The sequence below is a fragment of the Nerophis ophidion genome, linkage group LG17, assembly GCF_033978795.1.
Source record: "Nerophis ophidion isolate RoL-2023_Sa linkage group LG17, RoL_Noph_v1.0, whole genome shotgun sequence".
In the NCBI taxonomy this organism is placed as follows: Eukaryota; Metazoa; Chordata; class Actinopteri; order Syngnathiformes; family Syngnathidae; genus Nerophis; species Nerophis ophidion.
Window position 1 is genome coordinate 10,531,983 of NC_084627.1, and position 26,639 is coordinate 10,558,621.

Genomic DNA, 26,639 nt, shown 5'->3' on the forward strand with positions numbered 1-26,639 from the left:
TTTGAACTGCATGCGAGTCTGCAACAAAGTTTGCCTTAACCTCTTAAGGCCCAAGCTGTTTGTTTACATGCTTTTTTTTCCCCCTCTCTTTGCTATTTGGGCTTATTGGACCCTTATTAGAATACAAACTAAGAATCATATTTTGATATGATGTACTTAGTCCATAAGTACACAAATGTGTACTTCATGTTTAGTGACATGCTAATTCTTTTTTTTTTTAGACTTTTTTTCTCCAAATTCCATTGTATGTTATACTCTTCTGACACCACCAGATGGCAGTAAATGTGTCCACATAAGTGGCCCTAAAACCCCAATGCAGTAGTGTACACAATTTTGGAGTTAAAAGCTAAAAGGTGCTGTCCACGCTTGTGGCCACTAAGCCTTTAGAACTCATTTTAGATCGGGGGCCACATGGAGAAAAAATGTGTACTTCATGTTTAGTGACATACTAATTCTTTTTTTTTTTACACTTTTTTTCTTCAAATTCCATTGTATGTTATACTCTGACACCACCAGATGGCAGTATAAGTGTCCACATAAGTGGCCCTAAGACCCCAATTCAGTGGTGTACACCATTTTGGAAATAAAAGCTAATAGGTGCTGTCCACGTTTGTGGACAGTTCTAAGCCTTTAGAACTCATTTTAGATCAGGGGTCACATGGAGAAAAAATGTGTACTTCATGTTTAGTGACATGCTAATTCTTTTTTTTTTTTACACTTTTTTTCTTCAAATTCCATTGTGTTATACTCTTCTGACACCACCAGATGGCAGTATAAGTGTCCACATAAGTGGCCCTAAGATCCCAATTCAGTAGTGTACACCATTTTGGAGATAAAAGCTAATAGATGCTGTCCACGCTTGTGGCCACTAAGCCTTTAGAACTCATTTTAGATCGGGGGCCACATGGAGAAAAAATGTGTACTTCATGTTTAGTGACATGCTAATTCTTTTTTTTTTTTACACTTTTTTTCTTCAAATTCCATTGTGTTATACTCTTCTGACACCACCAGATGGCAGTATAAGTGTCCACATAAGTGGCCCTAAGACCCCAATTCAGTGGTGTACACCATTTTGGAAATAAAAGCTAATAGGTGCTGTCCACGCTTGTGGACAGTTCTAAGCCTTTAGAACTCATTTCAGATCGGGGGCCACATGGAGAAAAAATGTGTACTTCATGTTTAGTGACATGCTAATTCTTTTTTTTTTACACTTTTTTTCTTCAAATTCCATTGTGTTATACCCCTTGTTTACCTGTATGTCATCTTTTTTGTAAGGGGCGCTGGAAGCCGGCAGACCCGTCAGCGATCCTGTTCTGTCTCCCTGTAATGTTTGTCTGATCTTGAATGGGATTGTGCTGAAAATTGTAATTTCCCTGAAGGAACTTTCCTGACGGAATAAATAAAGTACTATCTATCTATCTTCTGACACCACCAGATGGCAGTATAAGTGTCCACATAAGTGGCCCTAAGACCCCAATTCAGTGGTGTACACCATTTTGGAAATACAAGCTAAAAGGTGCTGTCCACGCTTGTGGCCACTAAGCCTTTAGAACTAATTTTAGATCGGGAGCCACATGGAGAAAAATCTACTCCCAAGTGGGGCCAGACTTGTAAAATCACGGCATCCTAACTTAAAAATAAAGACAACTTCAGATGGTTTTCTTTGTTTAAAAATAGAACAAGCACATCCTGAAAATGTACAAATCACAACGTTGTTGGGATTTTTTTACACTTACATGTTGCGGTTAATAGTATTCCATCCATTTGTCGTTATTTATACTTTCTGAATAACTTATGTGATCATGTTTAGTCATGTAAGTTTATCAAGATAAAAAAAATACTTTCAAAATCAAATTACAAGATGTTATTTATGTAGTTTGCTCATTTTCCTCAACTGGTGCACTAACATTGTGTGGTTTATTTTTTTTTTACATATGTAGCGTAATCTCTCCCGTCCAAAGGCAAAACCCAGTAACTCAATTTAGGTCAAAACTGAGCTGATAATTTTGGAGTTCCTAGGTGATATCCTTTACATTAGTGTATGCGATATTGTAATTTGTTCCGTAAGTAAGCTGTTACGCGCATGGCAGGACCTAGCAACTACCACATAACCGTGTAGATACAACAGAAAAACCTAGTATCTCAAGGGACCAATCGGAGCTTCTTTGTCAGTCGCCTTATTGTCTTTAATGAGACATTTGCACGAATGGGGGCCGACGGTCAACCTGATTATGTGATGTTATGGCACGAGGGGATATTTGGAAGATTGGCCCAGGACGTTGCAAGCACCTTCATTAAATGTAATGTTCTTGATTCTTCCCCTTGCATACTCTTTTGGGCAGATAACTGTGGAGGTCAAAAATAAAAACTGGACGTTTTGCCCAATGTGCAAACGCAGAATGGGGCCCACCCGAGATTGTGATCAAATATCTGGAGAAAGGGCACACGTTCATGAGAGAAGATTCAATCCATGGCTCAATCTGCGAGAAAATGAAAGCTCAAGAAAACATCTATATGTTTGATGACTTTGTAGATCAGGGGTCGGGAACCTTTTTGGCCGAGAGAGCCAAAAAGCCAAATATTTTAAAATGTATTTCCGTAAGAGCCATATAATATTTTTTTTAACACTGAACACAAATAAATGCGTGCATTTTTAAGTAAGACCAACATTTCTAGAGTATAATAGGTCTCTTATTCTTTGTAATAACATTGTTATTCTGAAGCTAACTGTGGAGGGGGCGTGGCCTGCCGGCCTGTAGTGAACTGAGGTGTGCCCAAACCGGCCTCTGAATAAGCGACAGGTGCGTAGATGGCCTTGTTATCTAATCACCTTTCGCTCTGTTAAAAGCAGCAGCCAGGAGGAGAGACGGGGTTGGGGCTGGAGCCAGAGCGCGAGCGAAAACGAAAGAGAAAAAGAAAACTGCTGGAAAGCAACAGAGAGACTTACTGAAAAATAAAACAATATTGTAACCCTGAAACAGGGTCTCATGTCGGTGCTTGGTGGTCTGAAGAACCCCCAGGAGGGCAAGAACCACACTAACCTTTAATAAATAAATCACTTCTTACCATTAACGCAACTTTTTGAACAGGTGTGGTAGGAAACAGGTGGATGGATTAAAAATGCATGATAATGTTTTATATTTTGAACATTATTTTCAACACTGTGATTACAAGTGGAATTATTCATTATTTATCGTGTTAAGCAATGTCAGCTCAGATTTATCAGAGAGCCAGATGCAGTCATCAAAAGAGCCACATCTGGCTCTAGAGCCATAGGTTCCCTACCCCTGCTGTAGATCTTTGTAAGACAGCATCAAGATGGATTGGTTTTCCTTTGTTTTCTCAAAATCAGCTAGAAGTGAGTTACTAGGTTTTGCCTTTCGACGGGAGATCTACTAAGATACAAAGAATTGCTATTGCGACATCTGGTGGACAAATATAGAACAGCGGTTTCTTTCATTCCAAAATTTCGGCTCATTTTTAAACTTGGGCCGTACGTTCGACACCCCTGCTTTAGAAGTTCAAAACGTCCAACTCCAAACTTGATTTCCCTTATTTTATTTCATTAAAGGAAAGTTTCAATTCTTTAACACCACTTTTGGCTGCGACTACAGAACCACACACACATTGTATTGTAGACGAAGAAGAAGATGAGGTCATCGGGTTGATCAAGTATTGAAACAGAGCAAGTCCAACTCAGACCAGAATGTGTTAAGTGCAGAGCAGGAAGTGGACTGGCGCAAACAGGATGTTCCCAAAGACCAGAGAGTTCATATAGACGGGGGGGGGGGGGGGGGGGGGGTTTAGTGGGGGAGCTCGTGTGGGACAAGTTTGTAGTGGGCACCGCAGGACGGACAGCGCTGGGCCTCGCCCTCGTGGAGCCAGAACCACACCACCGCCGTGTTGTCTTCCTCGCCTGCACATACCAGCTAGTTAACTCTGCACTTTGTTATTTAAGTATCTGTACTTTGTTATGTTTGCACTTTATCATGTCTGAAAATCACTTACACACACATCCCACGATCCTCTTGTTGGTGATGGAGGGAACCAAGTGAGGATCCACTTTGGAGCCGGCGTAGTCCTTGGGCCTCAACATGCTGTAAGGGTCCTGCAAGACAACACCATGCTCCTAAATAACAATGCTGCTTTCTGAGGAAAACTATGTAAACAGGAAGTAGATTACAACAAACTGTATTTCCTTGAATTGCCGCCGGGTGTATAGTATGCACCTGGCTAGAATTACTGCCGGGTCAAACTCATTTTGCTAAATATTTTTATTCGTGCATGTCTAGAATTTCCGCTGGGTCAAACTCGTTTCCCTAAATAATTAGCATATGCCTAGAATTTCCACCGGGTCAAACTCGTCACGTCACGAGTGACACTTCACCTGTCGTCATTTTCAAAATGGAGGAGGCTGATTTCAATCATTTGGAATCGCATGAAGGGAAGAAGATTAAGAGCTATTCAGTAGGATTTAAGGTCCAAGCTATTGAATATGCTAAAAAGAACAGTAAGCAGCTATGTTTTATTAATATACCGTAGCTGCGTGTGTCAAATATAAGTCATTAAATGACTGCCGCCTCCTGGTGGTAGAGGGCGCTAGTGATCCTTCTTGCGACTACTTGGCTGCAGAAGAAGTGACAACAAGCAGCAAGAGTGAGCAGGGATCGTTTATGTTTTCCTCTCGCTTGCACTTTTAACATGGAGGATTACATACCTAAAATAAAGCAGTTTTCTAAACTGGACTTTCAATCGAAGCAGGAGGTAATAAAGGAAGATCTCCATCGAGACAGAGAGACTTTTAAAACTGAAGAAAGATAAGGAAGACTTCTATAAACAAGTTATCGATGCTTTTGATCAGAAGGAGCTGCGCATGGACTTCTTTTATAAGTAAAGGTAAGACCATAATAACGTTTTTTTTTTATTAAATGTGCTTTTCATGATGGTATCCTTACATCTCACTCAAATTTATAAGCGCAGGCCTAAATTTACCGCATGCCTCTGGTAATCGCCAGAGTGAGAAGAGCTTTTAAAATAATTAGTCCATGCTTAGTATTACCGCCGGCTCAGGATTAACGCCGGGTCAAACTCATTGTGCTAAATATTATTTTTATTAGCACATGTCTACAATTTCCACCGGGTCAAACTCGTCACGTCACGAGTGACACTTCACCTGTCATCATTTTCAAAATGGAGGAGGCTGATTTCAATCATTTGAAATCGCATAAAGGGAAGAAGATTAAGAGCTATTCAGTAGGATTTAAGGTCCAATCTATTGAATATGCTAAAAAGAACAGTAAGCAGCTATGTTTTATCAACATGCCGTAGCTGCGTGTGTCAAATATGAGTCATTAAATGATCCTTCTTGCGACTACTCGGCTGCAGAAGAAGTGACAACAAGCAGCAAGAGTGAGCAGCGATCGTTTATTTTTTCCTCTCGCTTGCACTTTTAACATGGAGGATTACATATCTAAAATAAAACAGTTTTCTAAACTGGACTTTCAATCGAAGCAGGAGGTAATAAAGGAAGATCTCCATCGAGACAGAGAGACTTTTAAAACTGAAGAAAGATTTCTATAAACAAATTATTGATGCTTTTGATCAGAAGGAGTGAAGTGAATCATATTTATATAGCGTTTTTTCTCAAGTGACTCAAAGCGCTTTACATAGTGAAACCCAATATCTAAGTTACATTCAAACCAGTGTGGGTGGCACTGGAAGCAGGTGGGTAAAGTGTCTTGCCCAAGGACACAACAGCAGTGACTAGGTTGGCGGAAGCGGGAATCGAACCTGCAACCCTCAAGTTGCTAGCGCGGCCACTTTACCAACCGAGCTAAACCGCGCATGGACTTCATTTATGAGTAAAGGTAAGACCATAATAACGTTTTTTTTTTATTAAATGTGCTTTTCATGATGGTATCCTTACATCACACTCAAATTTATAAGCGCAGGCCTAAATTTACCGCATGCCTTTCAAAATTGAGGAGGCTAAATTCAATCATTTGAAATCGAATGAAGGGAAGAAGATTAAGAGCTATTCAGTAGGATTTAAGGTCCAAGCTATTGAATAAGCTAAAAAGAACAGTAAGCAGCTATGTTTTATTAATATACCGTAGCTGCGTGTGTCAAATATGAGTCATTAAATGACTCATATTTGACTAGTGATCCTTCTTGCGACTACTCGGCTGCAGAAGAAGTGACAACAAGTGAGAAGAGGTTTTAAATTAATTAGCGCCCCGGCGGTAATTCAAGGAAATACGGTAGTGGTGTACGGTAAACCAGTACTAATAAAGTACCGCTGTGCCAATGAGATAAAAAAAGGTACTATACTGCTTTGGAAAAATACCGTTACATTTTATTGAGAGCATATGATAGCACGTCGTGTAACATGAGCCCATCAACACGCAACGGAAACAGCATGGAGACAAAAAGAGGGAAAATGGACATATTTTGGGTTGAAACTAACAATAAAGGTGAAGCTATAAACTTTGCAAATGGTGCTTTTAAACATAGCTCGCTAGCGGCTAACGCCCATCCACAGTGTTTCAGCTAGTTCTACATCACTAATCCTCGTCTCCATGGCGACAAATAAAGTAAGTTTCTTACAAGTATCATTATCACTGCTGTGATAATGTTGAAGTCAAGGGCGGTATAGCTCGGTTGGTAGAGCGGCCGTGCCAGCAACTTGAGGGTTCCGGGTTCGATCCCCGCTTCCGCCATCTTAGTCACTGCCGCTGTGTCCTTGGGCAAGACACTTTACCCACACGCGCCCAGTGCCACCCACACTGGTTTAAATGTCACTTCGATATTGGGTTACTCTACCGAAAAGCGCTTTGAGTCACTAGAGAAAAACGCTATATAAATATAAATCACTTCACCGTAGGAAGATACAATAGCTAACCGCTAACAGGCGAGTGCTCCTGAATGTAAACAAATGCCATGGGTGGATCTACACAGACATCCACTGCAATGATACCAAGTATAAGAGAGTTTAGAGTCGATACTACTATGATTGTGTATACAGTCGATACTACTATGATTGTGTATACAGTCGATACTACTATGATTGTGTATACAGTCGATACTACTATGATTGTGTATACAGTCGATACTACTATGATTGTGTATACAGTCGATACTACTATGATTATGTATACAGTCGATACTACTATGATTGTGTATACAGTCGATACTACTATGAATACAGTCGATACTACTATGATTGTGTATACAGTCGATACTACTATGATTGTGTATACAGTCGATACTACTATGATTGTGTATACAGTCGATACTACTATGATTGTGTATACAGTCGATACTACTATAATTGTGTATACAGTCGATACTACTATGATTGTGTATACAGTCGATACTACTATGATTGTGTATACAGTCGATACTACTATGATTATGTATACAGTCGATACTACTATGATTGTGTATACAGTCGATACTACTATGATTGTGTATACAGTCGATACTACTATGATTATGTATAGTCGATACTACTATGATTGTGTATACAGTCGATACTACTATGATTGTGTATACAGTCGATACTACTATGATTATGTATACAGTCGATACTACTATGATTGTGTATACAGTCGATACTACTATGATTGTGTATACAGTCGATACTACTATGATTGTGTATACAGTCGATACTACTATGATTATGTATACAGTCGATACTACTATGATTGTGTATAGCCGATACTACTATGATTGTGTATACAGTCGATACTACTATGATTGTGTATACAGTCGATACTACTATGATTGTGTATACAGTCGATACTACTATGATTGTGTATACAGTCGATACTACTATGATTGTGTATACAGTCGATACTACTATGATTGTGTATACAGTCGATACTACTATGATTGTGTATACAGTCGATACTACTATGATTGTGTATACAGTCGATACTACTATGATTGTGTGAATGCTCCAAAACATTCACACATGGTTTTCTACACCAAAATTCATTTATTTATTAAACTTCTGCAGATTTTGGCGCGCTCTACTTTCCACATTTTTCACCCGATTCAAAGCGTTCCAACTTCAAACTGTTCAGCCTCTTTGGGAATCGCGGGCTTTCCCTTTGACAAAGTCCTAACATTTCCAGAATACCAGGTTTTCCGGTACATTTTCCCCCATTAAAAATTAATTGCCCATTTTGCAACCGATTCAAACCATTCCACCTTTAACACATTCTACCATCCTGGAAATTTTAACAACCCTTTTTTCCAAGTCCCAAAAAATTCCAGAATTTTCCAGAATTCCAGGACATTTTTCCCCATTCAAAATGAATTGGGCCTTTTTCAACCTTCCACCATTTCCACGTTTCAACCGATTCAAACCATTCCAACTCCAACACATTCCACCACCCTGGAAATTTTACACTACCCTTTTTTTTAAGTTCCAAAAAATTCCGGGATTTTCCAGAATTCCTGGTTTTCCGAAGCCCTATTTCCACCCATTTTTCTGGCGACGACTCCGTCCACATTTTTCAACGCATTTCAACCGTTCCACCGTCAAAACATTCCTCTTAGTCAGGACAAAAAAACTGAGTTGTTTTTTAACTGGAAAAAATCCCCATTTTCCAGAAAATCCGTAATACCATTTCTCAATTCAACATTTCTAAAACGATTAAAAAAAAGAAAAAATTCCAACACCAACCATTTCAACTCATTCAGACCATTACATTTTTGTTTTTTTTTACCATTTTCAAAAAAATTCCAGCTTTTGCCGAAATTCCTAAATTTGGGGGAAATTCCCATTGAAGTCAATGGGACATTTTTCAATGCATTTCAACCGTTTCTCCGTCAAAAGATTCCTCTTAATCAGGACGAAAAACAAAGCTTTTTTCTAACTGGAAATATTCCCGATTTTCCGTAATACCATTTCTCAATTCAACATGTTGCTATTCCAACATTTCTCGACCGATTAAAAAAAATTCCAACACCAACCATTTTAACTCATTCAGACCATTCAAGTTTTTTTTCTTTTACCATTTTCAAAAAAATTCCCAATTTGCCGAAATTCCATTCCCATTGAAATCAATGGGACATTTTTCAACGCATTTCAACCGTTCCACCGTCAAAACATTCCTCTTAATCAGGACAAAAAACTAAGTTGTTTTTGAACTGGAAAAATTAACCGTTTTACAGAAATTCCGTATTACCATTTCTCAATTCAACATTTCTCAACCGATTAAAAAAAAAAATTCCAACACCAACCATTTCAACTCATTCAAGTTTTTTTTTTTTTACCATTTTCAAAAAAATTCCAGCTTTTGCCGAAATTCCCAAATTTGGGGGAAATTCCCATTGAAATCAATGGGACATTTTTCAATGCATTTCAACCGTTCCACAATTAAAACATTCTTCTTAATCGGGACGAAAAACAAAGTTTTTTTCTAACTGGAAAAATTCCTGATTTTCCGTAATACCATTTCTCAATTCAACATGTTTCTATTCCAACATTTCTCGACCGATTAAAAAAAAAATGCCAACACCAACCATTTTAACTCATTCAGATCATTCAAGTTTTTATACCATTTTCAAAAAAATTCCCGCTTTGTCAAAATTCCATTCCCATTGAAATCAATGGGACATTTTTCAACGCATTTCAACCGTTCCACCATCAAAACATTCCTCTTAATCAGGACAAAAAACTGAGTTGTTTTTGAACTGGAAAAAATCCCCATTTTCCAGAAATTCCGTAATACCATTTCTCAATTCAACATTTCTAAAACAATTAAAAAAAAAAAATTCCAACACTAACCATTTCAATTCATTCAGACCATTCAAGTTTTTTTTTACCATTTTCAAAAAAATTCCCGCTTTTGCCGAAATTCCCAAATTTGAGGGAATTTCCCATTGAAGTCAATGGGACATTTTTCAATGCATTTCAACCGTTCCACCGTCAAAACATTCCTCTTAATCGGGACGAAAAACAAAGTTTTTTTCTAACTGGAAATATTCCCGATTTTCCGTAATATCATTTCTCAATTCAACATGTTGCTATTCCAACATTTCTCGACCGATTAAAAAAAATTCCAACACCAACCGTTTCATTCAGATCATTCAAGTTTTTTTTCTTATACCATTTTCCAAAAAATTCCCGCTTTGCCGAAATTCCATTCCCATTGAAATCAATGGGACATTTTTCAACGCATTTCAACCGTTCCACCGTCAAAACATTCCTCTTAATCAGGACAAAAAACGGAGTTGTTTTTGAACTGGAAAAAATCCCCATTTTCCAGAAATTCCGTAATACCATTTCTCAATTCAACATTTCTAAAACGATTAAAAAAAAAAATTCCAACACCAACCATTTCAACCCATTCAAGTTTTTTTTTTACCATTTTCCCAAAAAATCCCGCTTTTGCCGAAATTCCCAAATTAGGGGGGAAATTCTCATTGAAATCAATGGGACATTTTTCAATGCATTTCAACCGTTCCACCGTCAAAACAGTCTTCTTAATCGGGACGAAAAACAAAGTTTTTTTCTAACTGGCAAAATTCCCGATTTTCCGGAATGCCATTTCTCAATTCAACATGTTGCTATTCCAACATTTCTCGACAGATTAAAAAAAATTCCAACACCAGACCAAATTCCAGACCATTCAAGTTTTTTTTCTTATACCATTTTCAAAAAAATTCCTGCTTTGTCAAAATTCCATTCCCATTGAAATCAATGGGACATTTTTCAACGCATTTCAACCGTTCCACCATCAAAACATTCCTCTTAATCAGGACGAAAAACTAAGTTGTTTTTGAACTGGAAAAATTCCCCGTTTTCCAGAAATTCCATAATACCATTTCTCAACTCAACATTTCTCAACCGATTAAAAAAAAAAAATTCCAACACCAACCATTTCAACTCAGTCAAGTTTTTTTTTTTTTTACCATTTTCAAAAAAATTCCAACTTTTCCCACATTTTTGGGAAATTCCCATTGAAATCAATGGGACATTCTTCAAAGTTCAACAACTCCCACATTTGTCATCTGATCCAAACTGTTCCAACTTCAAAATATTCAGCCTGTTTGGGAATTATGTGCTCTACTTCAACAATTCTAAAAAAAAATTCCAGGATTTCAATTCAACTTCAGCATTGGAGCGTTGACGTGCCATTCCTTCACAAATTGCCTCATCTATTTAAATAGTAAATGGGTTACACTTGTATAGCGCTTTTCTAACTTCAAGGTACTCAAAGCGCTTTGACACTATTTCCACATTCACACACTGATGGCAGGAGCTGCCATGCAAGGCCCTAACCAGCACCCATCAGGAGCAAAGGTGAAGTGTTTTGCTCAAGGACACAACGGACTTGACCAAGATGGTAGAAAGTGGGGATCATACCAGGAACCCTCAGGTTGCAGGCACGTGCCACGCCATCCCCCATGATATTTTTCATCATCACAATGTCTTTTTTTCCTTATTTTACTGTTTATAAACTAAGGAAATGCGTCAGCGGACACAGACGGACTGTAAATATGACCAATGTATGTCAAAGTGTGACGCAGGACGAAGACTGGTCTTACAGAGCCCTCCTTCATGGCCTTCATGATGACCTTCTCTATGCCGGTGGCTTGTTCTTCATCAGTAGGAATTCCTGGGAAGAAACAAAAGTTTATAATCAAACAAAAACTAAAAAAAAGAAAACATTTCTTACATCAATCTCACTATAGCTAACAAACTTTCTTTAATGATAACAAACACGAGTAGGCTGTGTGTCATTAACGTATTTCCTCAATATTTAAAAACAATGTTGATACACTATAGGTTTATTTGTGTTAAAGACAATTTGTTGACATTCCTAATCAACAACCTTTTTTGTTTTATTTTATAAACCTTTATTTATACATTTCAACATTTACAAACAGTTGAGGAATAATCAAAGTAAGTACAAAAACAGCGCCACAGAGTTGTAAATTCAAAGTAAATAAAATAGAATGGAAAAAAAAATTATATATATATATATATATATACATATATACATATGTATATGTGTATATATATACATATATACATATATATATACACACATATACATATATACATATATATATACATATGTATATATATATACACATACATATATATATATATACACATACATATACATATATATATACATATACATATATACATACATATATATACATACATATATATACATATATACATACATATACATACATATATATATATATACATATATATATATACATACATATATATATATACATATATATATACATACATATATATATACATATATATATATACATACATATATATATATACATATACATACATACATATATATATATATATATATACATATACATACATACATATATATACATATATATATATCTATCAGGGGTCGGCAACCCGCGGCTCCGGAGCCGCATGCGGCTCTTTGGCAACTCTGATGCGGCTCAGCTCCACAATCACCGACCCCCCAAATTGTTGCGGGGAGATTCCGGAATTCAAGGCCTCTCCCGGACATCACCCGGAGTAAAACGTTCTCCAATTTTCACTCGGACTACAATATTAAGGGCGTGCCGTGATGATATTACTCTTAACGTCCTCTTGAACGTCATCGCGCCCGCCATTCATGGAATGCTATTTGCGTGCCGACCGGACACATGCATTTCGCTGCTTCTATCGGCACATGTATGAGATTGCAAGGCATTCTGGGTGACACAGAGTACACTGACGGTTGTGATATAAACAACTTTAACACGCCTACTAATATGTGCCACATTGTGAACCCACACAAAAGAAGAATGACAAACACATTTCGGGAGAAAATCCTCACAGTAACACAACATAAACGCAACATAACAAATACCCAGAATCCTTTGCATCCATGACACAACATGACTATGTTATACACCCCGCGAGCACCAACCCCCCCCCCTCTCCCTGCGTGGTTGAGGTGGGCGGGGTTTGGTGCTCGCGGGATGTATAACATAGTCAGGTAACATCATGGATGCAAAGGATTCTGGGTATATGTTGTTTTGCATTTAAATTGTGTTACTGTGAGGATTTTCTCCCGAAATGTGTTTGTCATTCTTCTTTTGTGTGAGTTCACAGTGTGGCACATATTAGTTGGAGTGTTAAAGTTGTTTATATCACAACCGTCAGTGTACTCTGTGTCACCCAGTATGCCTTCCTGTCGTGTGCGTGCATCTGCAGAAGTCTCTCACAACATGTTGCTGGACTGGCAAGCAGTCTGTACATGTTGTAGAAGGTGTTTAAGGCAATGGCTTCATAGCATGCCCTTATTCTTGTCATCTGGGTGACCACCAGCAGATATTGGCGAGAATAGCTGCGGCTCCCATTGTCTTTCTCATTTTGTGAAACGGGTCGAAATGGCTCTTTGAGTGGTAAAGGTTGCCGACCCCTGATATATACACATACATACATACATACATACATACATACATACATACATACATACATATATATATATATATATATATATATATATATATATATATATATATATATATATATATATATATATATATATATATATATATATATATATATATATATATATATATATATAAAAAACTAGGCTCACTCAATTTCGGTAAATAACTTAAATTTGGAACACAGCATCATCGTTTTCACAGCTTTTTCATTGTTAAAGGTAGAGAGTGTTTTAACGTAGGGTTCTAATTCTTTTTTAAAGGCACAAAAAACAGGTCGGGTATTGAGAAACTTACATTTATGAATATAAAACTTAGTCATTCACAATTTTCGCAGCAGAGAGAGGAGATGCGTAAGCCATGCACAACATGAATGGCATCAAATACAATGGCAAATTATTTGGGAGTCACAGGGACCTTAAAATGGTTGACAAATTCATGGTAATTAAAACGTTTACCTTAGTTATGGAAAAGATCACTGACTAAAACAATATCATTCTTGAACCAATTGTTGAGGAAAAGAGATTTCCTTTTGTAACAAATGTTTTAGGGCTGGGCGATGTATCGATGTACTCGATATATCGTGGGTTTGTCTCTGTGCGATATAGAAAATGACTATATGGCGATATTGGAGAATACCTTCTCACGCAGTTGCTTTTAGCTGCGGGTATTACACTACAGGCTCTTCCCACTCTTTCTTGTCTCTCCTTCTCACAGACAGCAAGCACAACTTCTTACATACGTCAGAGGTAGCAGCACGGGTAACATTAGCTGTGAATGCTAGCGGAGTGGTAATACGAGAGAAAGAAGGTGCGAATCTGGTAACAAATGAAGGAAGAATAGCCCTGTCTTGGTTTAACTCTTATCTCACTGATAGGATGCAGTGCGTGTCCCATGACAATGTGACCTCGGACTACGTTAAGGTAACATGTGGAGTTCCCCAGGGTTCGGTCCTTGGCCCTGCACTCTTCAGCATCTACATGCTGCCGCTAGGTGACATCATACGCAAATACGGTGTTAGCTTTCACTGTTATGCTGATGACACCCAACTCTACATGCCCCTAAAGCTGACCAACATGCCGGACTGCAGTCAGCTGGAGGCGTGTCTTAATGAAATTAAACAATGGATGTCCGCTAACTTTTTGCAACTCAACGCCAAAAAAACGGAAATGCTGATTATCGGTCCTGCTAGACACCGACCTCTATTTAATAATACAACTTTAACATTTGACAACCAAACAATTAAACAAGGCGACTCGGTAAAGAATCTGGGTATTATCTTTGACCCAACTCTCTCCTTTGAGTCACACATTAAAAGCGTTGCTAAAACGGCCTTCTTTCATCTCCGTAATATCGCTAAAATTCGCTCCATTTTGTCCACTAAAGACGCTGAGATCATTATCCATGCGTTTGTTACGTCTCGCCTCGACTACTGTAACGTAATATTTTCGGGTCTCCCCATGTCTAGCATTAAAAGATTACAGTTGGTACAAAATGCGGCTGCTAGACTTTTGACAAGAACAAGAAAGTTTGATCACATTACGCCTGTACTGGCTCACCTGCACTGGCTTCCTGTGCACTTAAGATGTGACTTTAAGGTTTTACTACTTACGTATAAAATTCTACACGGTCTAGCTCCATCCTATCTTGCCGATTGTATTGTACCATATGTCCCGGCAAGAAATCTGCGTTCAGAGGACTTCGGCTTATTAGTGATTCCCAAAGCCCAAAAAAAGTCTGCAGGCTATAGAGCGTTTTCCGTTCGGGCTCCAGTACTCTGGAATGCCCTCCCGGTAACAGTTCGAGATGCTACCTCAGTAGAAGCATTTAAGTCTCACCTTAAAACTCATTTGTATACTCTAGCCTTTAAATAGACTCCCTTTTTAGACCAGTTGATCTGCCGTTTCTTTTATTTTTTCTCCTATGTCCCACTCTCCCTTGTGGAGGAGGTCCGGTCCGATCCGGTGGCCATGTACTGCTTGCCTGTATATCGGCTGGGGACATCTCTGCGCTGCTGATCCGCCTACGCTTGGGATGTTTTCCTGCTGGCTCCGCTGTGAACGGGACTCTCGCTGCTGTGTCGGATCCGCTTTGGACTGGGCTCTCGCGACGTTGTTGGATCCATTATGGATTGAACTTTCACAGTATCATGTTAGACCCGCTCGACATCCATTGCTTTCCTCCTCTCCAAGGTTCTCATAGTCATCATTGTCACCGACGTCCCACTGGGTGTGAGTTTTCCTTGCCCTTATGTGGGCCTACCGAGGATGTCGTAGTGGTTTGTGCAGCCCTTTGAGACACTAGTAAATAGGGCTATATAATTAAACATTGATTGATTGATTGAAGAATTAATTCCCAAGAAAAACAGCAGGGGATTAATCGTCTGGCGGTGGTTTGGCTTCAAGCGGGAATATGTCGAACAGACAACCGTAATTTGTCAAATGTGTGGCAAAAGCGTTGCCACCATAAGTAGCATTACTGCTAATATGTAGCATCATTTGAAAAGTCACCCGCTAGAGAATGAAGAGTGCTTACTCCGCATGTCAACATCTCTGTTCGGTGCCACACGCCCACGCCATCAAAATGCAGAGGCAAACATTTCCACATCAACACTGTTGGAGCCTATCTATATTGTTTATTCATTAGTTGTTTCGACAATCTAATTCAATAATGCCAATGAAGATGTTGATTCATTATTGGATGTTTTAGATGGATTATGATTGATTGTGTTCAGCTGCTCACGCTCCTCCTGGTGAGCCACTTGCTCCTCCTGTGATTAAGAAGACAGGACAGCTGGGGGCGCCCTTTGTCTGTCTGTCATGCTGAAGGAGTGAGGAGTGATATAGTTTGTTTACCACTAAATAAGTTATTTAGATTATATAGAAAGTCAACCACGGTGAATATTTTTTGTTTGTAAAAATAAATTAGAAACATTTTGAATCTAGAAATATCTCCGCGTCATAAAGCTCCTCCTCAAGGCTACTCCGCAATCTTTATTTTTTTCGAAACTTTTTGGAACGACAGAGTAGCCGTAACAAACACCGTATGAAAAAAATAGTCAACAACATAAGGAGATAACGTCCGCAGGAACCTACCACATAGCGAAGGACGAACACTATTTGATTTCCTATAACGTAGCTCATTTTTAAATGACAGTTGTTGAAATATCTTGTGTGACATCATGCACAAAAGTGCACTTTATTTGTTTTAAACTATTGCAGTGGCGTTCTGTACAAAAAGCGCACTTTAATTTAGTGTTGTTTTGATATGTCATCTTAGTGACATCATGCACAAAAGTGCACTAATAGCTTGTTTTAAAATGTCTCTGACAATCTTCCACTTTCGGTTTTGGAAATGACATGAATGTTTGTGCCACTGCTTAATAACTGTTTAATAAATACACTTTTGGTTGTGATTTCCCTCTCTGCATGAAAGTTTAAAAGTAGCATACCGTATTTCCTTGAATTTCCGCCAGGCATATATATAGTATGTGCTTGCCTTGAATTACTGCCGGGTCAAAAGGGAAGAAGATTACGAGCTATTCAGTAGGATTTAAGGTCCAAGCTATTGAATACCGGTATGCTAAAAAGAACAGTAAGCAGCTATGTTTTATTAATATACCTGTGAAGCCGACGGTCCGACAGACAGGCAGGGCGGCGAGGAGACGTCGAGCGAGCGGAGGAACGGGGAAGAGCGACCTGGACTGAGGTTTTATTGAAAAATAAACAAAGTCAAACTGCTCAAGCCATGTCCTTCCTTGGTGGTCCTGGGAACCTGCAAGACGACGTCTTGAGACCGTCACACAACCGTAGCTGCGTCAGTCAAATATGAGTCATTTAATGACTCCCGCCTCCTGGTGGTAGAGGGCGCTAGTGATCCTTATATAGCTCGGTTGGCAGAGCGGCCGTGCCAGCGACTTGAGGGTTGCAGGTTCGATCCCCGCTTCCGCCATCCTAGTCACTGCCGTTGTGTCCTTGGGCAAGACACTTTACCCACCTGCTCCCAGTGCCACCCACACTGGTTTAAATGTAAAAATGAGATATTGGGTTTTACTATGTAAAGCGCTTTGAGTCACTAGAGAAAAAGCGCTATATAAATATAATTCACTTCACTTATTGCGACTACTCGGCTGCAGAAGAAGTGAAATGAGTGACGGGATATGCGCTGGAGGAGGTAACAAAGGAAGATCTCCATCGAGACAGACAGACTTTTAAAACTGAAGAAAGATAAGGAAGACTTCTATAAACAAGTTATCGATGCTTTTGATCAGAAGGAGCTGGCATGGACTATATTTATAAGTAAAGGTAAGACAATAATAACGTTTTTTTTTTTTATTGGGCTTTTCATGACGGTATCCTTACATCACACTCAATTTTTACTGCATGCCTACCTAGGTTCCATTCTAGAGGCTAATCTTTCCTGTGATAAAATGGCAACCAAGGTGATCAAAAAGGTCAACCAAAGAACGAGATTCCTCTACAGAATCTCCTCTCTGGTCAACAAAAGCACCTTGAGGATTCTAGCGGGAACTCTCATTCAACCCTTCTTCCATTACGCTTGCACCCCTGGTACCCCAGCACCTCCAAAACCCTCAAATCTAGACTCCAAACATCCCAGAATAAACTAATCCGGTTACTTTTAGACCTCCACCCCGGATCACACCTCAATCCAACCCACTTCTCCAAAGTGGGCTGGCTCAGGGTGGAGGACAGAGTAAAACAACTTGCACTGAGCCTAGTCTATAAAATCCGCTACACCTCCTTGATACCGAAGTACATGTCAAATTACTTCCTTAACGTAAATGACCACCATAACCACAACACCAGGGGGAGCTCCACAAACCACGTTAAACCCATATTCAGACCTAACAAAAGGTCTTAACTCATTCTCTTTCTATGCCAGATCAATGTGGAATGCACTCCCAACAGGTATAAAAGTAAGTGCATCTCTATATTCCTTCAAAACCGCTCTAAAACAACACCTCCAGGCAACTTCAACACTTTACTAATACCCTCCTCCATTCACATCCCATCTCCCCGGATTATAAACAACTCAAATGTACTTCTAATGTATATACTTGTTCTTATGCTATGTGAACTCACTATGTTCTCTGCTGGCTGTACATATCCTACTAAATAAGACCTACACTGTTTCAATGTCCACATTTCTCTGTTGATGCAATTGTTGATGACTGAAGTTCTGATATCAACCAAAGCTCCTCATCCCACCCCCCGGATTGTAAATAATGTAAATAATTCAATGTACATACTATGATGATTAACTTGTGTGATGACTGTATTATGTTGATAGTATATATTTGTACCATCAATCAATCAATCAATGTTTACTTATATAGCCCTAAATCACTAGTGTCTCAAAGGGCTGCACAAACCACCACGACATCCTCGGTAGGCCCACATAAGGGCAAGGAAAACTCACACCCAGTGGGACATTGGTGACAATAATGACCCAGTGGGACGTCGGTGACAATGATGACTATGAGAACCTTAGAGAGGAGGAAAGCAATGGATGTCGAGCAGGTCTAACATGATACTGTGAAAGTTCAATCCACAATGGATACAACACAGTCGCGAGAGTCCAGTCCAAACACAGCAGCGAGAGTCCCGTTCACAGCGGAGCCAGCAGGAAACCATCCCAAGGGTAGCGGACCAGCAGCGCAGAGATGTCCCCAGGCGATACACAGAGGGACATAGAAGAAAAAGAAAAGAAACGGCAGATCAACTGGTCTAAAAAGGGAGTCTATTTAAAGGCTAGAGTATACAAATGAGTTTTAAGGTGAGACTTAAATGCTTCTACTGAGGTGGCATCGCGAACTGTTACCGGGAGGGCATTCCAGAGTACTGGAGCCCGAACGGAAAATGCTCTATAGCCCGCAGACTTTTTTTGGGCTTTGGGAATCACTAATAAGCCGGAGTCCTTTGAACGCAGATTTCTTGCCGGGACATATGGTACAATACAATCGGCAAGATAAGATGGAGCTAGACCGTGTAGTATTTTATACGTAAGTAGTAAAACCTTAAAGTCACATCTTAAGTGCACAGGAAGCCAGTGCAGGTGAGCCAGTACAGGCGTAATGTGATCAAACTTTCTTGTTCTTGTCAAAAGTCTAGCAGCCGCATTTTGTACCAACTGTAATCTTTTAATGCTAGACATGGGGAGACCCGAAAATAATACGTTACAGTAGTCAAGGCGAGACGTAACAAACGCATGGATAATGATCTCAGCGTCTTTAGTGGACAGAATGGAGCGAATTTTAGCGATGTTACGGAGATGAAAGAAGGCCGTTTTAGTAACGCTTTTAATGTGTGCCTCAAAAGAGAGAGTTGGGTCGAAGATAATACCCAGATTCTTTACCGTGTCGCCTTGTTTAATTGTTTGGTTGTCAAATGTTAGAGTTGTATTATTAAATAGAGTTCGGTGTCTAGCAGGACCGATAATCAGCATTTCCGTTTTTTTGGCGTTGAGTTGCAAAAAGTTAGCGGACATCCATTGTTTAATTTCATTAAGACACACCTCCAGCATGTAGAGTTGGGTGTCATCAGCATAACAGTGAAAGCTAATACCGTATTTGCGTATGATGTCACCTAGCGGCAGCATGTAGATGCTGAAGAGTGCAGGGCCAAGGACCGAACCCTGGGGAACTCCACACGTTACCTTAACGTAGTCCGAGGTCACATTGTTATGGGAGACACACTGCATCCTATCAGTAAGATAAGAGTTAAACCAAGACAGGGCTAAGTCTGACATACCAATTCGTGTTTTGATACGTTCTAATAAAATATTATGATCGACGGTATCGAAAGCAGCGCTAAGATCGAGGAGCAGCAACATAGATGACACATCAGAATCCATCGTTAGCAATAGATCATTAGTCATTTTTGCGAGGGCTGTCTCAGTCGAGTGATTTACCCTGAAACCGTGAATTGATTAACGTGGACCCCGACTTAAACAAGTTGAAAAACATATTCGGGTGTTACCATTTAGTGGTCAATTGTACGGAATATGTACTGAACTGTGCAATCTACTAATAAATGTATCAATCAATCAATCAATCAAAAAATGGTAAGTGCCGGAGTGAGAAGAGGTTTTAAAATAATTAGCGCATGCTAACTTTTACCACATGCCTTTGGTAAGCGCAGGAGTGAGAATAGGTTTTAAATTAATTAGCGCCCTGGCGGCAATTCAAGGAAATACAGTATATTAATGCAGTATGAAGAATAATGTTTTAATGTAGACACATAGAATCATCATACTGCTGTGATTATATGTATCAAGTGTTCATTCAAGGCTAAGGCAAAATATGGAGATATTAAAAAAGGTCAAATCGCCCAGCCTTAAATTGTGTGAACAATCACCAGACAAAACATTTGCTTGAGGTTCCTATTCAAAAACCTCCATGACTCCTAAAGAGGTTGATTCTTTTTTCATTGAGCTGCTTCGTCCTTGCGGCGGACTAACCTTCTGGTACTTTCTTTTTTTTTTTTTTTTTTAACTCTTTTGTTTGGTTTCTGTGGTTCGAGGCTCACCTCCAGCCGCCATGTTGCGGCACATAGACGGGACAGCAGCGGCCCGGCGGCTCACGGCGGCCCTGAAGCCTGAGCGGAGGAGTAACCTTGCAGCCATCTTGTTTCCTCTTCTTCTTCTTTGACAGTCGCCAGGAAGTGACGTCACGGAAAAAAACATCGGCGCTTACTGATGACGCTAAAAACTAATAATTTGTGGTTTTATAACGTTTTTACGGTTAGGGTTAGGACAATATTTATGACAAATTTGTGCTTTACTTTAAAGATGTGATTTTTGGTTTTACACTGTATGAACAAAAATTTGAAAAGGCATTCTACCTTTGCAACCTCATTATTTTATTGGCTAAGTTTTATATTCATAAATGTAAGTTTCTTAATACTCGTCCTATCTTTTGTGCCTTTAAAAAAGATCTGGAACTTTACTTTAAAACGCTCTCTACATCTAACAACAAAAAAGCTGTGAAAACGATGATGCTGTGTTCCAAATTTAAGTTGTTTGATGAATCTGAATAAGCCTACAGCTTTGCATTTTGTTTATTGTATATATATATTTTTTTGTATTCTATTTTTATTATTTTGAACTTACAACCCCCTGGCGCTGTTTTGTACTGTTTTCATAATGTTTCATAATGTTTTATATTGTTGTTTGACTTACTGTTTGTAATTGTTGAAATGTATAAATAAACCTTTATAAAAAAAAAATTAAAAAAATAAATAAATAACGTTTTTACAATTTTTATATTCATAAATGTAAGTTCCTCAATACCCAAGCTGTCTTTTTTTTACAATAAGCCTACGGCTTTGCATTTTGTTTATTATATATATATATATATTTTTTTTTTTTGTATTCTATTTTTATTATTTTGAACTTACAACCCTCTGGCGCTGTTTTGTACTGTTTTCATAATGTTTTATAATGTGTTATATTGTTGTTTGACTTATTGTTTGTAATTGTTGAAATTTATAAATAAACCTTTATAAAAAAAATAAATAAATAACGTTTTTACAATTTTTATATTCATAAATGTAAGTTCCTCAATACCCAACCTGTCTTTTTTTTACAATAAGCCTACGGCTTTGCATTTTGTTTATTATATATATATATATATATATATATATATATATATATATATATATATATATATATATATATATATATATATATATATATATATATATATATTTGTATTCTATTTTTATTATTTTGAACTTACAGCCCCCTGGCGCTGTTTTGTACTGTTTTCATAATGTTTTATAATGTTTTATATTGTTGTTTGACTTATTGTTTGTAATTGTTGAAATTTATAAATAAACCTTTATAAAAAAAAAAATTATAAAAAAAAATAAAGTTTTTACAATTTTTATATTCATAAACGTAAGTTCCTCAATACCCAACCTGTCTTTTGTAACTTTAAAAAAGATTGTGAACTTTACTTTAAAACGCTCTCTACCTCTAACAACAAAAAAGCTGTGAAAACGATGATGCTGTCTTCTAAATTTAAGTTATTTAATGAACCTGAATGAACCTTTTTGGCTGAGAGAGCCATGAAAGCCAAATATTTCAAAATGTATTTCCGTGAGAGCCATATCATATTTTTTAACACTGAATACAACTAAATGCGTGCATTTTTAAGTAAGACCAACATTTTTAGAGTATAATAAGTCTCTTATTCTTTTTAATAACATTGTTATTCTGAAGCTAACCAATAATAAATCAAATGTCATGTCTGTTGATCATGTTTTTGTTTGGCCATGTTGCTGTTTGTCTTTTGGACTCTTTAAGTTCCGGTTTTTTTCCACTCCCTTGTCTGGTTTCCTTGGTTACTCATTTTGTCCACCTGTCTCTAGTGGACAAAATGCCCGCTCACCTGCTTCCCGAGCACTAATCAGAGGCAGCATTTAAGCTTGTCTTTGCCAGTCAGTCATGTGATCTTTTCTTGCTCTGTGCTGACTTGTTTCATGCCTTGCCATAGTTTCGTGCTTCATGCCATGTCAAGTAAGTTTTGTTTGATTTATGTTCATAGTCTGTTTATGCGTTAGCTTTCTTCCTTAGCTCAAGTTGTGCCTCCGCTGTGAGCGATTTTTGTTTGTATCTTTTTTTTAGTTTAAATTAAATCATGTTTCTACCTAAATGCCAAGTCCCGAGTAGACCCCGCAGCAAGCTGCGACCCCCCCCCATCATGACATAAAATACTTATTACCATTACTGCGACTCCATGAACAGGTGCGGTAGGAAACGGATGAATGGATTTAAATGCATGAGAATGTTTTATATTTTGAACGTTATTTTTAGCACTGTGAATTCCAGCGGAATTATTCATAATTATCGCGTTAAGCAATGTCAGCTAAGATTTATCTGAGAGCCAGATGCAGTCATCAAAAGAGCCACATCTGGCTCTAGAGCCATAGGTTCCCTACCCGTGGCCTATAGTTTTGCACCTGGTTTAATATATATCAATATATATATACATATATATGTATATATTTTTTTTATATTCTATTTTTGTTACTTTGAATCTACAACCCCCTGGCGCTGCTGTGTACTGTTTTATAATGTTTTGTAATGTTTTATACTGTTGTTGAACTATTTTGATTTTTGTTTCTCATCTGTTTGTTATTGTTGAAATTTATAAATAAACATTTTTTTTTAAAAAGTGAAGGAAGGAAAAGTGGGTTTAAAAGGCAGAAAAGTCAAAAAATTAAAATAAATAAATAATGTTCTTACAATGCCATTATGGAACAGTAATATACATTCAAACATGTTTATTGAAAATATCTATATTGTTTAAATATGCATATAAAGCCATATTGTTTCCCGCGGTGATGACGTACGCAGGCAGGAGACCGTCGCTCGTTTTAAACGTCAAACAAATTTACACATGTAAATATCCTAAAAAAGAATAAATAATAAATAAAGGTTTGAAAAAATAAATAAATAAAAACTTTAAAAAATAATAACAATAATAAATATACATCCTAAAAAAGTTTCCTTAAGTAAAAACAGGGAATATTACTTACATAACCATTTGAAATACAATTTTAAAATATTATTGGAATATCATTAAAACTTTCTGAGTCTATTGACAACTGTTCCTTTGGTAATTGAATAATGTGAATGATTCATATTTTGAATGTGACACACTACTGAATATTTATTTTGGGAGGCACCAAGAATATATCAAATTTAACACATTTGTGACGGACAGCAAATTTGAAAAGCTTATTGTTATTTTCTTGCTGGGAACATTTGTCATACACAAAAGTTGTTTTTTTACGTGAAACCTTTTTTCCTCATTTAAAAAATAGTTTTAAATTATTAGTTCAAACTTGGAAACAATATAATTGATGCGAAAGTCTTGTGGTTTTTAATTTATTTAATTTTTTGTCTCCAATATTTTGAATTGTCTTTATTGACTTATTTTGTAGGTCCATCCATCTTCTTCCGCTTATCCAAGGTTGGGTCGCGGGGGCAGCAGCCTAAGCAGAGTAGCCCAGACTTCCCTCTCCCCAGCCACTTCGTCCAGCTCCTCCCGGAGGATCCCGGGGCGTTCCCAGGCCAGCCGGGAGACATAGTCTTCCCAACGTGTCCTGGGTCTTCCCTGTGGCCTCCAACCGGTCGGACATGCCCTAAACACCTCCCTAGGGAGGCGTTCGGGTGGCATTCTGACCAGATGCCCAAACCACCTCATCTGGCTCCTCTACCTGTGGAGGAGCAGCGGCTTTACTTTAAGTGATCTTGTCCTTTCAGTCATAAACCAAAGCTCATGACCATAGGTGAGGATGGGAACGTAGATGGACCGGTAAATTGAGAGCTTTGCCTTCCGGCTCAGCTCCTTCTTCACCACAACGGATCGATACAGCGTCCGCATTACTGAAGACGCCGCACCGATCCGCCTGTCGATCTCACCATCCACTCTTCCCTCACTCGTGAACAAGACTCCAAGGTACTTGAACTCCTCCACTTGGTACAAGATCTCCTTCCCAAAGTGGAGATGGCACTCCACACTTTTTTTGGTTTGTAGGTGAATTTTTAAAGTGCAGCAATGAGGTGGCGACTTGTCCAGGGTGTACACCCCTTCCGCCGGAATGCAGCTGACCAGCAACCCCCGAAAGGGACAAGCGGTAGGAAATGGATGGATGGATATTCAAAATGTTGTATTTATGTGAATCGTTCTGCCTGATGTCAATTGTTGATTGGCATCAAAAGTGCCTTTTTTTGTTTGTAGATTAATAGTTTGTTAAAAAAAAAACATTTGAATATGACACATTGGTGTTCACTGTAACATGAAGGCCTTTTCTTAAATGTTTGGACCCGAATAAAAATTCAGTTAAGTCTAAATTCTGAACATATAGTATACTTATGTAATAATGTATGCATGCATTACACACAATTGTAATTATTAGAAATATTTTTTAAATGTATATATTACAGAAAAATGTGTATTATATTCACACATATTATTGAAAATAATATATTTAAATATTAATAAGTAGATATTTGACAGTATTAAATTAGCTCGGTTGGTAGCGTAGCCGTGCCAGCAATTTCAGGGTTCCGGGTTCGAGCCCCGCTTCCGCCATCCTAGTCACTGCCGTTGTGTCCTTTGGCAAGGCACTTTACCCACACTGGTTTAAATGGAACTTAGATATTGGGTTTCACTATGTAAAAGCGCTTTTGAGTCACGAGAGAAAAAGTGCTATATAAAAATAATTCACATATAAAATAGTTTTGTTTATAACTTTAAAATGTATGCCATTGTATGCAGACTTCAGGGACATTCTGTAGAAAAGATTTGTAACATGTTTGATCATCTTACATGTCTTTGTTCTAAATACCGATTGGTTGCTGACTTGGGCAGCACGGTGGTAGAGGGGTTAGTGCGTCTGCCTCACAATACGAAGGTCCTGAGCAGTCCTGCGTTCAATCCCGGGCTTGGGATCTTTCTGTGTGGAGTTTGCATGTCCTCCCCGTGACTGCGTGGGTTCCCTCTGGGTACTCCGGCTCCCTCCCACCTCCAAAAACCATGCACCTGGGGATAGGCCCCTCCCACCGCCAAAGATATGCACCTGGGGATAGGCTCCTCCCACCTTTAAAACATGCACTTGGGGATAGGCCCCTCCCACCTCCAAAGATATGCACCTGGGGATAGGCTCCTCCCACCTCCAAAGACATGCACCTGGGGATAGGCTCCTCCCACCTCCAAAGACATGCATCTGGGGATAGGCTCCTCCCACCTCCAAAGACATGCACCTGGGGATAGGCTCCTCCCACCTCCAAAGACATGCACCTGGGGATAGGCTCCTCCCACCTCCAAAGACATGCATCTGGGGATAGGCTCCTCCCACCTCCAAAGACATGCACCTGGGGATAGGCTCCCCCCACCTCCAAAGACATGCATCTGGGGATAGGCTCCTCCCACCTCCAAAGACATGCACCTGGGGATAGGCTCCTCCCACCACGAAAGACATGCATCTGGGGATAGGCTCCTTCCACCTTTAAAACATGCACCTGGGGATAGGCCCCTCCCAACTCCAAAGACATGCATCTGGGGATAGGCTCCTCCCACCTCCAAAGATATGCACCTGGGGATAGGCTCCACCCATCTTTAAAACATGCAACTGGGGATA

At 38.7% G+C, this 26,639-nt stretch overlaps 1 protein-coding gene across 1 annotated transcript; it reads right to left on the reverse strand.

The window, feature by feature from the left end:
* Positions 1–3,572: 3,572 nt before the first annotated feature.
* Positions 3,573–21,175, reverse strand: LOC133536032 (cytochrome c oxidase subunit 5B, mitochondrial-like). Its single transcript, XM_061876207.1, has 4 exons — positions 21,015–21,175; positions 11,563–11,633; positions 4,009–4,108; positions 3,573–3,916 (listed from the first exon to the last, which is right to left on the reverse strand). The coding sequence occupies exons 1-4, from the start codon at positions 21,169–21,171 to the stop codon at positions 3,804–3,806; spliced, it is 441 nt and encodes a 146-aa protein (XP_061732191.1). The 5' UTR covers positions 21,172–21,175; the 3' UTR covers positions 3,573–3,803.
* Between the last annotated feature and the right edge of the window lie 5,464 nt (positions 21,176–26,639).

Excerpts from the sequence above, each read along its gene's own strand:
- LOC133536032 (XM_061876207.1), bottom strand. The coding sequence starts at position 21,171 with ATGTTTTTTTCCGTGACGTCACTTCCTGGCGACTGTCAAAGAAGAAGA. Across the intron at positions 11,634-21,014 it reads CCGCAACATGGCGGCTGGAG|GAATTCCTACTGATGAAGAA; the intron begins GTGAGCCTCGAA and ends GTTTCTTCCCAG. Across the intron at positions 4,109-11,562 it reads AGGCCATGAAGGAGGGCTCT|GACCCTTACAGCATGTTGAG; the intron begins GTAAGACCAGTC and ends GTTGTCTTGCAG.